This window comes from Haliotis rufescens, unplaced genomic scaffold (assembly GCF_023055435.1).
Source record: "Haliotis rufescens isolate VD_foot unplaced genomic scaffold, xgHalRufe1.0.p SCAF_22, whole genome shotgun sequence".
Classification (NCBI taxonomy): Eukaryota; Metazoa; Mollusca; class Gastropoda; order Lepetellida; family Haliotidae; genus Haliotis; species Haliotis rufescens.
In genome coordinates this window covers 6,272,859-6,291,316 of record NW_025963913.1, presented here as the reverse complement: position 1 = coordinate 6,291,316, position 18,458 = coordinate 6,272,859, and the positions used below count along the sequence as shown (strand labels likewise).

The 18,458-nt window shown below is 44.1% G+C and overlaps 1 protein-coding gene across 2 annotated transcripts; it reads right to left on the bottom strand.

Moving 5' to 3' along the window:
* Positions 1-647: 647 nt before the first annotated feature.
* Positions 648-16,125, bottom strand: LOC124118210. Of its 2 annotated transcripts, none has more exons than XM_046480332.2 (10): positions 15,726-16,125; positions 8,217-8,279; positions 7,009-7,098; positions 6,390-6,488; positions 5,505-5,653; positions 5,180-5,261; positions 4,035-4,084; positions 3,587-3,755; positions 3,050-3,152; positions 648-1,969 (listed from the first exon to the last, which is right to left on the bottom strand). In XM_046480332.2, the coding sequence occupies exons 2-10, from the start codon at positions 8,264-8,266 to the stop codon at positions 1,172-1,174; spliced, it is 1,590 nt and encodes a 529-aa protein (XP_046336288.1). In that variant the 5' UTR covers positions 8,267-8,279; positions 15,726-16,125; the 3' UTR covers positions 648-1,171. The 2 variants fall into 2 exon arrangements, with proteins under 2 accessions (XP_046336288.1, XP_046336289.1); XM_046480333.2 differs by having other exon boundaries at positions 15,857-16,125.
* Positions 16,126-18,458: the final 2,333 nt, after the last annotated feature.

The following is an 18,458-nucleotide window of genomic DNA, read 5'->3' as shown; positions in this document are numbered from 1 at the left end:
AAAGTAGACACAATTTATGGATAACAACTTCTTTAATACTGTAAAGGCGACGTTTCGGTATAGATCCTTATAAGTCAAGCAAGACTGAATGAGGAACATAGTACAGAACATACGTAGTAGGTAATCCGATATTGTAACCATCGGCATATGAAAATATAAATTTCCCGGAAAAGAGTCATACATTTCTTAATCTGGTCTGTATCCTAACAAAACTGCTAAATCCAAAAAGAATGATCACATCCACAGAACATTTCTTTCTCTAACAGTAACTGGTCTGTTGTTTGTCATACTGATCAAAGTATGTCCAGTGTATACATGTGTTTATTATGAAGTTGGCTTGCTGCACTAGGGCAACCGTCTCACCTCGTGCCTGCACAGTCGTTGTTTCTCTACACTGCCAACACCTGACACACTTCTTCTCGGGCAAAAGTTCATATTTCATGCACCAAAACTACAGACAGTTTATTATTTCTCTGTGTCACATACCCACATGAGGTAGGGCATTTGCTGACGAGAAGTATTCTAACGGCGTTATAGTTTCAAATAGGTTCTAGGGCATCTTCTTACCCCGGTCTTAAGGACACATAACAGAGCCACCCGTGCCCCGTTTTGCCATTTGCCAGATAGTCAACATCAGGACAAAAATGTATATAAAAAACAGACTTTATTCATGAATCCATAAAAGCAGATCATGCTTGATTGCAGACATGAGCTTTGGTGAAATACAAAACGCAATTAAACATAAATAATCAAATAAACTGAACAGGTGTAGTGGGAAAGCATTCTTTCCGAGACCAAAAACATGATAGCATAAAAATAGCACACAGGTATCAAAAACATTTTGATTTCCTGCACATCCCTGATCTCATGTATTTGTTATAGCATCCACTGCTGAACGACTGTTTTATATTTACACACGAAAATACAATGATTCTGTACAATTCTATACACATCACAATTTGGTACTCATCGCACACATCCATCGTCCACAAAATACACACACACAAGTAACTGTCAAGAATGCCTGGATCAAACATATATCTTGAAGTTGGTGTGAAGCCAGTATTATCGCGTCAGGCAACACCAGAAATAGGCTTATGGCTTTGATGTAATGAACGAAGAGTAATCACGAGGCCACCTTGACGCCCAATTGATGCGAGGCATCAGTGTATCAGACATCAACAACATCGTCCTTGTTCTTATCGTGCACACCTTCACTTTTTGGCCCCTTCCTAATAAAGGAAGAGGCAATGTCAAAAGCTGGTGCCTCCTCAGACACCGGTATTTCATATCCGTCTGAATCAGTTTCACTTTCAGGTGATTTTGACGAATGAGTTGGTTCCTCTATCAAATTTGACCGTTCTTTCACGTAACCACTGTCATTTGGACTGGTCTCAACACGTCCTTTCTCCTCGATCGTTTGTGGGGATGTTTCCTCATGTGTATCAGGAGTTACCCCCTCCTTGATGTCGAGAGTTGTGTGCTCCTGATTCTTACTGGCGCCGCGAGTATGTCCGCCGGGAGGCTCCAGGATATGGTACTCTGGTTTTGCTTCCGAGGGTTTATCATCTTGGCCTTCTACGATCTTAGGCGTTGTAATAGATGCATCCCCTGCTTCAGTTCCCATGAATGACTCATCCGGTGTGTCGTAGGGATGAAATCGTTTGACTGGCTCCGTTTCAGGTATTTCTCGACTGTCTCTGTCTGGTAACAAGGGCAGATAATCACCACCGTAACTGTCCTCAGTTTGGAGGGTGGTTTTAGGTGACGTGTGGTCACTATTTTGCGATGTGCTGTGACCTCTTAACAAAGGTTCGTAGAATTCACTATGGCTGGAATTCCTGTTGTAAGCAGCCTTGTCTTTGTCGACCTCAACTTGAGGGCCCAGTGGTGGTCTAGGTGTGATGGGCGGGAGAGATGGAACTCGACTCAGCAGGTCAGGTACCGGGTGGGTGGTGGGCGACTCATCCTGCACAAAAAAAATAATTAACCTAGTGTTTTGTTTGTTTGTTGTTTATTGACGCACTCAGTAATATTCCAGCTATATGACGTCAGTCTGTAACAGACGATCCAGTGATTAACGTCATCAGCATCTACGTAATTTGGATACAATGACACGCATCAACAAAATCACCGAGCCTGACCACCCGATCCCGTTAGTCGCCTCTTACAACGAGCATAGCCACCTTTTACGGCAAGCATGGGTTGGTGAAGACCTATTCTCTACCTGGATCTTCACGAGTCCGCACCATAGAGCGCCTCCGCCTTCGTGGAGTAGTTTATATTTTGCAAGACAAACTGTCAGTCAGTCAGATTTTACTGTAGTAAAGACCTAAGACCAATTGTACATAAAATCTTCAATAGGCTATTGTTGAGATGTATACTAATTTAAATTCCTCACGCAGTTTGAATACATTAATTAATAATTTAGCAAATTTGACACTTTTTCTGGTTGAGATAAAGCATAGAGAAGCACTGCTGTACTACTTGTCACTGTTTCGTGTAGGCAATTGGTCCCTTTTGCCAGTTATACAGAATATGATATCTACCCACAAGCACCTTACATCTTATACATATATCAAATACATAAGGAACGACCATTTGATATTAACCGGGCGTAAGCTCGGATTTTGTATTGAGACCAAATATGTTTTGCAGCTACAGATGCAAACCTGATATTTTTTAAATTAAAACTACAACAAGATACATTGCAAAAATGTAATGTTCGTCGCTGACAAGTTTTTTCCCGACAATATGAAGCATAATGCGGTTTTTTTCAAGAATTTTCGGGGGTAATTTTTTTCGATAAAATCCCTGCCCTAAACAGTCTAAAAAGTTTTAGTATACTGCAGCTTTAGTATCAGTAGTCGTAGCAAGGGGCGATGTGGACACTCTGAGCCTGTGGAAGGTCCAAGAGTTGCTTCCCTTTAGCCTACTGAGCGTCATGTGCACTGTGGATCATAACTTTCCGAACGTAATAACATTCAGATCTGAATAATTCATGTCAATATGATCGTTTGGTGGTGACCTTGGCCACGTCGTGTCTCACCACAGCTTTGACGACATCGTATATGTTTTCCTCAGTGTAGTCCTCGTCGTACAGGTTGGGCAGGCTGGAGTGTTCAGGGCGGGGCATCAGAGGCGGCAGCGGTCTGCAATATACACATACATAGTGTACACAGTGAACTCCCACTGTGGCGGCTGCTGTGTTTAACTCCAAACAGGAATGGGTGAATACGTGACTTGCATCGTGTGACGTTACAGTCATAATCCCGAGATTTTGGTCTGGCCAAAACGTGGAGTTCTAGAAAAACTAAGTATTAGAGTCCCACATAATGTAAGAATGGGTCAAGCTAAGTATCATCGTACAATAATTATACTTCACCTGGCATGGTAAGACTGGGTCAAGATAATACATTTATATTCACAAGGCTGCAAGTCGTAAGAACCGTAACCTATGATTTATCTGCTGAGGTCGCTTTGTGTTGCACAGCCCAGTAGTAGTTGTGGCAGTCTCTAATCTTTACAAACCTTTCGCCTCATCCTGGGATGCGGTGTTTGTGATTGTTCAACATATCTTCCTCACCTGTTGATGCGTCTCCTCTTGCTCCTCTTCCTCCAGCAGAAGATGCCGAGCCACGTGCCCAACACGCCCAGCAGGAGGCTGATGAGGAGGGCCATCACCAGCAAGGCGATCCGCGACTCTGGCGGGGCCGCCGTCGTCACGCCAGGAGGGGCCGCCGTTGTGATGGGGCCTGACATGGAGAAGAAAGGATGCGATGTGCAACAAAATCAACTTGATATTTCAGAAGATCAACTTGATATTTCAGAACATCAACTTGATATTTCAGAAGATCGCCTTCAGAAGCACGTATTGTACACACAGAGCATCTTTACTGGTAGCACATGCCAAATAGATAGATAGACAGACAGACAGACAGACAGACAGACAGACAGACAGACAGACAGACAGACAGATGTCACAATCACCCCCCTTACATTTACCAGATTCCATCACCATCTCTATTACTTACAGCTGAAGTCGGGCAGGCTTTCTCCCAAGCAGTCTAACACATACTGAAATCTGAATAGAAAGTCAAACTCATTACATATCTACAACGTATTTGCAGAGTGAGTGAATGAGTATGAGGTTTTACGCCGATTTTAGCAATATTCCAGCAATACCAGATGGGGAAACCAGAAATGGGCTTCACACATTGTACCTATGTGGGGAATCGAACCCAGGTCTTCCGCGTGACGAGCGAACGTTTTTATAGTCTTCTATGTAGAGAACGTGCTCATCAAATTGATACTGATCGTTTAGATTGGACCAATATTATACGTTAAATTGTTTTTTGTATAACCAGTACTATATTACAACATACGTGCATCGTATGTACGGCTTAAATTTCGTGCACATCACTAGTTTCTACTCATAAAAACTACAGGTCACCTTGGCTTGTTTCATTTAACAGTTAATCTTCATGTTTATTGATTGATTGATTGATTGAGTGAGTGAGTGAGTTAACACTTGCAGTCATATCTGCATTATTCCAGCCATATAGCGACGAGAACAAGATGACATATATGCAAGTGAGTCACGAATACAAAGTTGTATTTAAAAACAAATTAGTCAAACATATTTGGCATAACAAAATTACGCATTTTTATTGGCACATGCAACATTTTGTTGAGTGAGTGAGTTGGCTTTAACACCGCTTTTAACAGTCTTCTAATTATATCACGGCGTGTCAGCTTAATGTGTGAGGAAAGCCCGAAGTGATGCATGTCTCAGACGTTTACCACTTCGGTGAAACCCACGAGCACGGGTATGGTGCTGACAAACCTACCAACATAATCGGGGCGAACCGGGATTTGAACCCACAATCATAGGTTTCTGGCGTGCCTAAGGGACGCAACTCTGCACAGGGAATCGCGGCGCCTTAGACGACTGGGCCCCCCGTGCCCCCCGTGCGCCCAACATTTTGTTGAAACCAACGAGCAGGGTGTACGGAGTGTGGTGCTGACAAGCCAAGAAACAATTAGGGCGGATCCGGCTTTCGAACCTAAGCCTTGCGAGTCTTAGCATGGTAAAGGGATGCAACTCTGCATAGCCAATTGCGAACGCCAGCATTGGGAAGTAGACATAGATAGGTTGTGAAAGTGAAGTCTGCAGTACCTGGTCTCCCTCGGTGGGACTGGGACGTCATTCGGTCTACATGCGATTCTGCGTCCGGATTTCTTCATGTCACAGGTGAAGTCTACGGGAAGGGAATCAGGGAAAGATTACTGTCTGACTTGTGTGCCATTTAATGAGAAACTAACATTTTTTTGTATGGAAATCAATGACCAAATCAAGTTATAAGAGAGCAATTCATTAACCAGGCCACGGATGATAAATCATCCATATGATAATGGGTACAAAACAGTATTCCAAAAGATTAAATGTCCTTTTGTGAAGATCCTGGGAACAAGGCTCTGTGATGTCCCATTTTCCCACTCACTTGCGTCTAGGGATGTGTGGTGCAGGTGGACGTTGAACTCCCGCTCCCCCAGACACGTCTCCAGCACCGTCTTGTTCTGCTGCACGATAAGGAGGTTGAAGTTACAGTAGTTGAACGGGGAGTGGATGTCACACAGACAGTTGTTGAACCTGCACATGTCAAACAGAGTGAGTGAGTGTTGTTTTACGCCACATTTAGCAATAGTCCAGCAATATCACGGCGGGGGACACCAGAAATGGGTTTCACACATTGTACCTCTCCGCGTGAAGAGCGAACGCTTTAACCACAAGGTTACCCCCCACCCATAAACACAATGACAAGTCACGGGTCTAATTAGGTCTAATTAGATCTGATTATTCGGTCCCAAGTCTGGAGCATAATGTCAGTGAAAGAAATCCAAATTTATGCTGTTATGGCTTTGTAGTAGTGTCTTCAATTTCCCTGATTACATGACCAAAATAGAGTGAAAGGATCTAAAATTTAAAATCATTGCATTGAATGTAATGTTATAAATTAAGGTTAAAATACCTCTCAAATTAGGAAAATAATAACTTCTAAAAAATCTGAAATTGGAACAAAATAACGATTTTTCCCAATTTGCCTGCCACGGGCAGTTAGTATAGAATGCTAGATAATTGCCGGCAAGTACACTGTCACATTCGTCATCCCAACATCTATGGGATCAGACTGAACTACTTTGATTTACGGTGTGTAAAGTGACGACACTGTATATTTTGTGTAACCGCATTTCCACAGCCTAAACGTATAGCGCCTTCAACCTTATCCAGACAACCAGATCAGTTTACATTTGATTTGCATTCTGATTTACCCTGAATCGTTTCATGGATCTATTACCTGATTACAAACTAGAATAAAAATACTTACGTTTCCATCTCAATAAAGATGTTTTCCCTTCGAAGGAGTTTATCCCGTGTTGTGACCGGGACGCGGACTCTCTCCTCACTGATGCAGGTGTGCGTCTCACTACAAATACAGCGTCTTGCTTGTAGTAGGTAGAGGAATGTATTATAACATATAACTAATTTCTCAATACATACCGTAAATGTTCACAGGTGATGCATGACTTCACGGCGACATATCGACGAAAACTACGTCATATCTATCTGTACAAAGGGATTGCAAACTCCAGTCACGGATTAAACAGATTGCAACAGATGACAGACCGGCCATAGTTAATAATTTTATTGTGCGCTAAAAGTGAGTAGAGTGCAGGTTGTTCTTTTTCATGGCCAGGTTACCACGACTGCGAACCATGTCTCAAGAGACGACCAAAGAGTATCGGGTGGTCACAATGCGTGTGTCAGAGTAACCCGAGCCGTGGAACATTGCTCATACTTTCAAACACTGGTTTTGCCTGACACAGACTCGAATATTTACTGGTCGCAAAAGCTTACGTGGGGTATTGCTTCGGGCCACAGTTATAGAGAATATTGCTAACTGCCGCATACAGAAGCCTTCAACATATTCAGTAGCATGTACTTACTTTGTGCCTTCTACTGGCAGAGGTGTTGCTAAGGCGTTGTAGATACATTTTCGGAGTTGTCGTGGTCGGAACCTGTACTCAGCTTCGCTCCTGGAATAGTGTCAGATGGGCATAGTGACTTAGGTGTACGGAGTCGGGTGTACGGAGTCGGGTGTACGGAGTCGGGTGTACGGAGTCGGGTGTAAGGAGTCGGGTGTAAGGAGTCGGGTGTAAGGAGTCGGGTGTAAGGAGTCGGGTGTTAGGAGTCGGGTGTTAGGAGTCGGGTGTAAGGGGTCGGGTGTTAGGAGTCGGGTGTAAGGGGTCGGGTGTTAGGAGTCGGGTGTACGGAGTCGGGTGTAAGGAGTCGGGTGTACGGAGTCGGGTGTAAGGAGTCGGGTGTACGGAGTCGGGTGTAAGGGGTCGGGTGTAAGGAGTCGGGTGTTAGGACGTGAGGTAATGTTAGACGTAACAGAACCAAAACTGTCACTGGACTTTCACTAATTTTGATGAGACCCTTTGGGATAGGTCTCCAGCCACCCATGCTTGTCGTGAAAAGCGACAATGCTTGTCGTAAGAGGCGACTAATGTGATCGGGTGGTCGACTTGGTTGAAGCACGTCATAGTCTCCCAGTTGCGTGGAACGATGCTCATGATGTCAATCACTGGATTGTCTGGTCCAGACCGCCGTAATGTAGCTAGAATATTCCGGCAACCGTTCCCATTCAACATGTTGAATACTGAATATTTTATGACATGAGCAATTATGGCATTTTCCAAATCACAAGCGTTGAGTGATTGAGTGAGTTGGGTTTAACACCGCTTTTAACAGTATTCCAGTTACATCGCGGCGTGTCAGCTTAATGTGGGAGGAAAGCTCGAAGTGATGCAGGTCTCAGACGTTTACCACTTCGGTGAAACCCACGAGCACGGGTATGGTGCTGACAAACCTAGAAACATAATCGGGGCGAACCTGGATTCGAACCCACAATCATAGGTTTCTGGCGTGCCCAAGGGACGCAACTCTGCACAGCGAATCGCGGCGCCTTAGACGACTGGGCCACCCGTGCCCCCCACCAGCGTTGAAATATTGACACTTCTCATCATAATCAAGCATATCATATTAAATATTTCTGATGAAGAACACGAACGCCAGAAAGGTAACACTTTCACAGTAGCTTCATTGCGGAAAGATATGTCAGATGTTATTGAAATTATTCATCACCACATACCTGGCATCGCTTTCCTTATGATCGTGGTCACGTCGGACACGGGGAGACATCGTTAACTGATAGCTGGAACGAAAGAAAAACAAACTATCGTCAAGTCATTAATACTACATGAGCGGCAGAACTGATGACGAACACCTGCAAAGGAGCACGTTGCACGAACAAGGTCGACAGGTATCTGAAGTGCTCGTGAGGGAAGAGTGCGCATTGTTTGTTTGTTGTTTAACGCCGCACTCAACAATATTCCAGCTATATGACGGCGCTCTGTAAATAATCGAGTCCGGACCAGACAATCCAGTAATTGACATCGTGATCATCGATCTACGCAATTGGGATACGCTGACATGCATCAACCAAGTCAGCGAGCCTGACCATCCGATGCCGTTAGTCGCACCCTTACGACAAGCATGGGTTCCTATAGGTCAAATATTCACGGTGTATGTGCGCATTGGTGAGTAGAAGTAGTAGTAGTAGTAGTAGTAGTAGTAGTAGTAGGGGAATGAAATGGAGTTGCGTTCAAGATTAATGCACTTACATATAGCGACGACGTGCATGCACACGTGTGTGTGTGTGTGTGTGTGTGTGTGTGTGTGTGTGTGTGTGTGTGTGTGCCGACTAATGTTGATTTCATCGTGCTAGCCCACTGAGATACCATGCCGCAGTTTAACACGAGTACCCCACTCAGACACAGAAAACTCCGGGCCGACCACTCCTTATTTTTGCCCCTTCATGCCGAGCGCCAGGCAGGGTAACAAGTACCATTCTTTAACGTTTTTTGAAATGACGCGGCCGGGGATCGAATCTCCGACCTTCCGCTCTGTGCTCGAGAGTGAGAAGATGTATAGATTGGCGATGAGTAAATGAATATTGTTCTTTCTGGTAAATATGCAGGTTCGAGTAAATATGCTAACAGTCCATTGTCTTTGTCGGGGCGACTCTTGAGCTGCGACCCACGGACAGCGGTTCCTGGCATGACTAAGGGACACAAGTGTGCACAGTAAGATGTGCAGTATTAAAGTACTCACGGAAATGAAAAAAAACTGTTTTTACGATCTCAGATTTTAAATAAATGCAGTTAATATACAAAATATATAAATATATTTAAACAACGCAATTAGTACCAATTGGGCCTTGGCACAAATACATCGTATCAAAACAGACTATTGTGAAACTGAGCATAACCAGGTGTTAGTAGATCAAGGTGAATGTCCATGACCTATGACACCTTGACGACAGGTGAAAACAGGTGCTTGAAACCCACGTGCATGTGATTTGTCAATGGTTAGTGATTTGTAGTGGCATTGTGGGATAGTGAATCATCGTCAAAATATCAGAACGTAAAAGTAACATATTCCCTTCTCAAACAACAACTTACATGTCATTATTATTATGTACATAAACATGGCTGTTATTTTTATTGTCGTTTTGATAACTTTTTTCCAGGCTAATTCGCATAATGCCTATAGCCTGTTTCTGCAATGTCAATTTGGACTTAGTTCAATTTTTGAAGGTTGAAAGTGCCTACAAATTACCTCCTGTAAAGTACATTTTGTATTGAGCACTGAGATAAAACTAGCAAATCCAGACTAGTACTTTTCCAGTTGTTTTGTTATTTCGTACTTACATCTACGTTATGCTTTGTGTCGATTATTAAATCCAGCAAAACAGGTTTTTTTCCATTTCCATGAGTACTTTTTAGATCACTGGGCCACCCGTGTCAGTCTACATTAAGTGTCGGCGTTGTAACGTGATACCAAAATGTCCTGCATATCATAATCCAAACAAGGAAAAGACAAAACAAACATTCATGACTCATGTGAACCATAACTGAAACAGATTTCAAGGAAACTAACTTCACCACACAAGAAAATAAAACAATTCTACCCTCTCGTCTAAAAGTACAAAACAATTGTTGCACTAAGTACGTGGCGCAGGCCTATTCCAATATTGATTTTGTTTTCAAACAACAAACAGATCTTTGAGAACTAAAACCTTTCTTTGGGCCACTGTCACCGGCCCAGCTGTACAGATATATCCCACGGAAATGACACAGGAGGGGGGGGGGGGGGGGGGGGGGGGGGGGGGGGGGGGGGGGGGGGGGGGGGGGGGGAATAGTACTGCAGTCGAGCCTGTTGAGAAAGTACTTGTAGTTACAATGACGACGATTCAGAACAGCAAAATGCCATTTTTCAGATTTTTGTTTCCGGGTTAAGTTTCTGAAAACGAAACATGTACTCTTGTCTCGTGGTTGGGTATGTGGGCGTATGCACATGCTTGTGTGTTCTTCAATCACTACTGGCGTCATCACCGTCGTGTGGTGTATCGACGGCTGACCTCCTACTGGCGTCATCACCGTCGTGTGTGTATCGACGCTGACCTCACTACTGGCATCCTCACCGTCGTGTGGTGTATCGACGCGGACCTCACTACTGACGTCATTACCGTCGTGGTGGTGTATCGACGCGGGCCTCACTAATGACGTCATTACCGTCGTGGTGGTGTATCGACGGCGGGCCTCACTATTGACGTCATCACGTCGTGTGGTGTATCGACACTGGCCTCACTAATGACGTCATCGCCGTCGTGTGGTGTATCGACGCGGGCCTCACTACTGACGTCATACCGTCGTAGTGGTGTATCGACGCGGGCCTCACTATTGACGTCATCACCGTCGTGTGGTGTATCGACACTGGCCTCACTAATGACGTCATCGCCGTCGTGTGGTGTATCGACGCGGGCCTCACTAATGACGTCATTACCGTCGTGGTGGTGTACGACGCGGGCCTCACTAATGACGTCATCGCCGTCGTGTGGTGTATCGACGCTGACCTCCTGCTGGCGTCATCGCCGTCGTGTGGTGTATCGACGCGGGCCTCACTAATGACGTCATTACCGTCGTGGTGGTGTATCCGACACTGGCCTCACTAATGACGTCATTACCGTCGTGGTGGTGCATCGACACTGGCCTCACTAATGACGTCATCGCCGTCGTGTGGTGTATCGACGCGGGCCTCACTAATGACGTCATTACCGTCGTGGTGGTGTATCGACGCGGGCCTCACTAATGACGTCATTACCGTCGTGTGGTGTATCGACACTGGCCTCACTAATGACGTCATCGCCGTCGTGGTGGTGTATCGACACTGACCTCACTAATGACGTCATCACCGTCGTGTGGTGTATCGACACTGACCTCACTAATGACGTCATTACCGTCGTGGTGGTGTATCGACGCGGGCCTCACTAATGACGTCATTACCGTCGTGTGGTGTATCGACACTGACCTCACTATTGACGTCATCGCCGTCGTGTGGTGTATCGACACTGACCTCACTATTGACGTCATCGCCGTCGTGTGGTGTATCGACGCTGGAGGAAGGAAGTTGGCAGCACTTATCTACCATTGTGAAAACAGCCCTACATCCTGAGTATTTATCTACATCGACAATTATCCCCGGTACTCTAGTTAATGACAGTTTGTGTCCGGTGCACGTCTCGTGCGTAACAATATGTAGATTTAGTCACATACCATTCATGAGGTATCTAGAACTAAAGCAGCTATTCGTACATGTTCCTGCAGTAAACTACTTTGTCATCACCTCTATTTAAGATGTCTTCTAGACACATTCACTTGCATTCATTTAGAGCGTAACAAATGTGCTGCACGGTGCAAATAATATTCTTCACGTTTCTGACCCGTGAAAATCGGGGTTAGGATTAGTCTTCAGCAACCCATCAAAAAATCAAAAAGTACCGGGTATCATACGGAAAGACAACGAGGTGACTATCCTGCGGTGGGAAAAGGTTTTACACATTATTTAAATACATGGTATATCCATGACATATCCATGGCATATCCTTGAAAATCAGGTGAAATAGCAGAGTGTATAACGCTGCAGCGTCAACGCCTCCGATACATTAGCCGTACACAGTACAGTTGCGAATTATTCAGTCATAAAACTGTTGACTTAACAGCTGAACCATTAATCCTGTCTGCAAATACCCGGTCGCTCAGGCATAGACAGTTTTAGGGTGAGAATGGGGCTATGAAATATGACTTAGTTTGTCGGTCAACAGGGATCATTTACGGGGGATGTGCCTCCTCACCATGCACTCTATCTCGCTATGTACATTCAGCCTGATCTCATTACAATCAGATGTTAGTTCTCGCCACCACTAAAAGATCTGAGGACACCCAATTACGGGTTACGTTAGAACGACCTTTAGACAACTTTGACGACCATTTAAATTACTCACAAGAGGTTGACATTAGCCAATGAGAACACAGCTGTCTCGAACTTTACGACACAAGCTTGAAACTGGCGATTTTCATTCCAGGCAACGCTTTGAAAATTATCGATTTCAAATTTGAAAAATGAACAAACAAAAATTCTGGAATGTCTAATAGATGACCGAGATTGTATGGCAGAATTTTCCACGGGATATGCAAAGTCTCTTCCGTTTCAAATGTTTTGTTTCCCAATTGAAGCGATTTTGACGGAATCAGTCGTACAGTCTGTAACTGACGTTCGGAATACCTCGTGTTAAGCATTTCGAGGTTGCAAGATAAGAAAACACATCCGACAGATACGTTCCTGTTCTGGTAAGCGACGCTCTGATTGGTCGGATGAAAGGTCGTCCTGACGTGACCCGTGATGTGATGTTCTCAGATCCTTGTTCAACGATAGGTAGAGCTAAGATCTGATTTTAATGAGGTTGCATTTAGCCGATATATCGCAATTATATGTAATCGACTACTGTATACAGTTAGTTACCACAGGCAACATGATAAAGAGAGATAATTTCATAAATATGTCACAAGGTTCAACCGTCGCGTCCAAGATTATCTCACTAATACGTAAGCATGGCTGCACGTTCTGGTCTAAACGAGCCTTGTCCATGCCGCAGTTGACACGGATATCCCAATCAGACATATTATACTGACTCCGAGCCGACCATGTTTTATCTCCTTAATGCCGAGCGTCAGGCAGTGAAACAACAAGTAGCGTATTTTATGTGACACGGCCAGGGAATCGAACCATCCACACGGCAAGGACAGGCAACAGCGACTACATAGCATGGCAACATGCATGTATTGCCGTCATTCACATACAAAATCTAAACAATCCTTGAGTAGCTAATCATGACTAACTGACATGTACTAGGAGACACATGACCCGGAAGTGTCTGCTCTGTGTACATAAAGTGCGGGACTTTATGTTAAGGTTTACATCTAAAGCTAAGCTTTGTAATAGACTTCTATATCTTTAGTCGTGTGGAACGAACGACAAACCCTGGACACAATGCGTGTTTGTTGTCAAGGATCCAGATATACCAGGGCTTGTTGGGCAACCTAGTGGTCACGCCGAAGACCCGGGTTCGATTACCCACATGAGTACAATGTGTGAAGCCCATTTCTGGTGTCCCCCGCCGTGATATTGCTGGAATATTGCTAAAAGCGGCGTAAAACCATACTCACCAGGGCTTGAAACAATCGAATCTGGACCTGAGAACCCAGTGATTGATATCATGATCAACACCTCAGACTGTCACGGCAGTATCACACGCGTCGCACTATGGCGGAAATAATGCCGATGCGACGTTAAATTTAAACTCACTCTCTATGACAGGCGGTTCACTACGTCACCGACCATGACCACACTAGATATACATGTTATGTGTGTAGGTATGTGGAAAGTAATTATGCATGTGTGCTTTTAAAAACAATATTGTGGTTTCATGAAGCACATACATGTGAAGTGGTCCTTTAAGTTGTGTTTACATTTAGTTCTAATGAAGATAAGATTCATAAAGGTGTTTTTTTCATAAACCTTTATTGTCAATTTCACACGCTTCCTCTAAATTGTGGCGTTCTGTGCGGTTTAAACATATGTATTTGTAGAAAAACAATGTTGATACTAGTAAGTCATTTGGGTGTGATTTATGTTACCATGATACACATACCAACGACCTGAAGCCAGGAATATAGCACGAACGTGACCCCCCCCCCCCCCCCCCCCCCCTTAGTTGTTATTCAAAACCCCATCAGACGATAATTGCTGAAGTTGTGAACTAATACTTTGATAAATGTTAACTATTCAATTGATATTTAACTAATGGATCATAAAATAAGAATACGGGTACGTATTACATAAACAGGGAGTGTTGTATGTTGCAGGTCCCTGCTCTTACTAATTACCCTTCTTACCTAACATTGTATCATAGTAGCCCTTCACGACTCTTATATAACTGTTGTAATATCGCATAGACCATTTCAAAAGAATGCATAAATCCTTACGCTATACATGTATAATGATATTGATAAGAACATTTGGTTTGTTTATTTGTTCCATTCGCCACGATGTTCGTAGAATACATACCACACCTCTTTTGATATTTTTACCCTTCCATTATACACAAAACTGATTCTCATAATATGCTAAGTTTATAATAAAATAACATAACTGTTTATCCCTATCACATTGTGAGATGAAATAGATACATCCCTCGGTATTCATGGTAACATATCTTGTCTTCCTGAAGCAGTACTACTAATCAGCCATCTGTTCAAACAACAACATCCCTATTTATGGCAATAAATTGTCCCAGCCCTGAGGACATAATAGCCACGAGGATGCAAGTATTAATTATTCCTTAGCAATTTAAATGTCCGAACAGTATATTGCTGACTGACTGTCTGACGCGTGTACTGGTTCTGGGAGAACGCCACACCTGGTCTCACTGTGATGGTCCAGTGGTTACGTTGACCACTTACGTAACCCGACCTCTTGTCTGCATGACCGACCAAGCACACAAGCAAAACACATTGTGGCATAAACCATCGCAACATTGTTCAGCACTTGAAAGGGGATTATCTGACTGGTGACTTCGATTAGATAACCTTATTCACAGAGGGTGACACACACGCGGGGGCGGACTGGTATTTCCTAGTTGCGCGATTGTATATGTGCATCAATAGACTATTCCGGAGGTGTAGTGGTTTTCAACACAATACCACTTTTTACTGACTGTACAGATTAATACAACAAACATATGTAGGTCGGAGAAACATTGTATACGTATGAAAACATTTTGATAAACATCTGTTGCGAGAATCGTGAACATGACCCAGCTGCATAGCACAGAGTACAGTGGTATGTATGCTCATTCAAGGTTGGGGCATTGATCAAGATGCGATTGATATTACAAATCTCAACATCAGTCATAAGTGTGTATATTGCCCCACAAGACAATGTACATATTTTTATAAACCGTGGCCTATGTAAATATATTCACACAACAAAAAAAGCCAACAGAATGAGATTTGAACACCCTGTTAGCATCATTGAGACAATAACATATATAGTTTGTACATGATTTTGGTACAAAGACTGGAAAAATATACTTGTGACAATATTATCGAAAAATAAATATCATAACAACGATTTATGACGATTGTAATATTGAGAAAGACAATGGCATTTTTTAAAATGACACCACTAAAAGACTTACCTCAAAGTAACTCCACTGTTCCAAGTTTTATCTGTTGAAAATAACGACAGAAATCCGCTACACAGTAGAAGATCAGTGGCACTCAATGGCGGATAGAGAAATAGAATTGACAATGTGACCGGCGACCTCACCTCGTCTCAACCTATTTCCGTTGTCTCTGACTGTCCTGTGCCCGTCGCTGTATGGGAACAAAGTCGCCCCTGCACCGTTCAGTATATAATCTACCGCCACTACGACCACCTCGTAAGGAAATGGGACGGGACGCTGAGGCACATCGGTCACTTGGGTTCAGTAGTTACATGAACGCTCAACAATCCGCCACTGCCACTTTGTCACCTATCCTGAGTCAACTGGCGGCCATGTGTTTACGCGACATCTTACCTGACACGGGCAGGTAACTCTGTTGATTACCATTTACCTGTACGTGGGAAAATTTGCGTTGCAATTCATCATGTGTGGTTCGATTCTCTGATTTACCTGGAAAGCGATAATTTTAAGCGGAACCGTTTCTAGTGTGTAAGAAGAATGTTATTTATCGCTGTTAATAAGCTGTCAATGTTACTGACACTATATTAGAAACGAGTAATGAAATTTGTGTGCCGACGAAGCCAAGTCAATTTCGTCTGTTTTATGTTAAATGTTAAACACCTAACACCCCAAAGTGTTACCATGACAAATTTGTTTCTTAAAGTAAAAGTTATAACGGTTTATATATCGTAATCCCTAATTGAAGATACACATGGTCAAAGTGCCCCCCCCCCCCCCCCCCCCCCAACACACACACACACACGCACGCACGCACGCACGCACGCACGCACGCACGCACACACACACACACACATACACACACACACTATGCTCCCCTGACTGGACTGGACCATTCAACACCCATCACAAAAAAAGGTTAATATTTGAAATCCGTAATATCCTATTACAACCAACCAATAAGCTAGTCTGGAATGATCGATACTTTAGATTATTGCATTTTTGGTTCCATTTGCTGTTGGTGTCAATTATATGTGTTTTGCATCTCTTCTGTATTCCTTTAAGCCAACAGCTGTCAAGATTAATGCGTTTTGCTTTCTGTGTTCTTACATCAGATGATATCGAGAAAGTTGTCCTGTGTGGTAGTGATGCAGAAGCCCGATGTGAGAGTGATGAAGTTGTCTGGTGTGAGAGTGCTGCAGTTGTCTGGTGTGGTAGTGATGCAGTTGTCATGTGTGATAGTGATGCAGTTGTCTGGTGTGGTAGTGGTGCAGTTGTCTGGTATGGTAGTGATGCAGTTGTCTGGTGTGAGAGTGATGCAGTTGTCTGGTATGGTAGCGATGCAGTTGTCTGGTGTGGTAGTGGTACAGTTGTCCGTTTGAGAATGATGCAGTTGTCTGGTGTGAGAGTGATGCAATTGTCTTGTGTGGTAGTGGTGCAGTTGTCCTGTGTGGTAGTGATGGAGTTGTCTGGTGTGGTAGTGATGCAGTTGTCATGTGTGGTAGTGATGCAGTTGTCATGTGTGGTAGTGGTGCAGTTGTCTGGTATGGTAGTGATGCAGTTGTCTGGTGTGAGAGTGATGCAGTTGTCTGGTATGGTAGCGATGCAGTTGTCTGGTGTGGTAGTGATGCAGTTGTCTGGTGTGAGAGTGATGCAATTGTCTTGTGTGGTAGTGGTGCAGTTGACCTGTGTGGTAGTGGTGCAGTTGTCTGGTGTGGTAGTGATGCAGTTGTCCTGTGTGGTAGTGATGCAGTTGTCTGGTGAGAGATTGATACAGTTGTCTGGTGTGAAAGTGATGCAGTTGTCTGGTGTGGTAGGGATGCAGTTGTCTGGTGTGGTAGGGATGCAATTGTCTGGTGTGGTAGTGATGCAGTTGTCTGGTGTGGTAGTGGTGCAGTTGTCTGGTGTGGTAGTGATGCAGTTGTCTGGTGTGGTAGGGATGCACTTGTCTGGTGTGGTAGTGGTGCAGTTGTCTGGTGTGGTAGTGGTGCAGTTGTCTGGTGTGGTAGTGGCGCAGTTGTCTGGTGTGGTAGTGGTGCAGTTGTCTGGTGTGGTAGTGATGCAGTTGTCTGGTGAGAGATTGATACAGTTGTCTGGTGTGAAAGTGATGCAGTTGTCTGGTGTGGTAGGGATGCAATTGTCTGGTGTGGTAGTGATGCAGTTGTCTGGTGTGGTAGTGATGCAGTTGTCTGGTGTGGTAGTGATGCATTTGTCCGGTGTGGTAGTGATGCAGTTGTCTGGTGTGGTAGTGATGCAGTTGCCAGGTGTGTGAGTGATACAGTTGTCTGATGTGGTAGTGATGCAGTTGCCTGGTGTGGTAGCGATGCAGTTGTCTGGTGTGGTAGGGATGCAGTTGTCTGGTGTGGTAGTGGTGCAGTTGTCTGGTGTGGTAGGGATGCAGTTGTCTGGTGTGGTAGTGATGCAGTTGTCTGGTGTGAGAGTGATGCAGTTGTCTGGTGTGGTAGGGATGCAGTTGTCTATTGTGGTAGGGATGCAGTTGTCTATTGTGGTAGTGGTGCAGTTGTCTGGTGTGGTAGTGATGCAGTTGTCTGGTGTAGTAGTGATGCAGTTGTCTCGTGTGGTAGTTATGCAATTGTCTGGTGTGGTAGTGATGCAGTTGTCTGGTGTGGTAGTGATGCAGTTGTCCTGTGTGGTAGTGATGCAGTTTTCCTGTGTGGTAGTGATGCAGTTGTCTGGTGTGGTAGTAATGCAGTTGTCTGGTGTAAGAGTGATTCAGTTGTCTCGTGT

Coding starts and splice junctions, on each gene's coding strand:
- LOC124118210 (XM_046480332.2), bottom strand. CDS start 8,266: ATGTCTCCCCGTGTCCGACGTGACCACGATCATAAGGAAAGCGATGCC. Junction 5,262..5,504: donor CCACACATCCCTAGACGCAA/GTGAGTGGGAAA, acceptor CCCTTCCCGTAG/ACTTCACCTGTGACATGAAG. Junction 3,153..3,586: donor AAGAGGAGACGCATCAACAG/GTGAGGAAGATA, acceptor TGTATATTGCAG/ACCGCTGCCGCCTCTGATGC.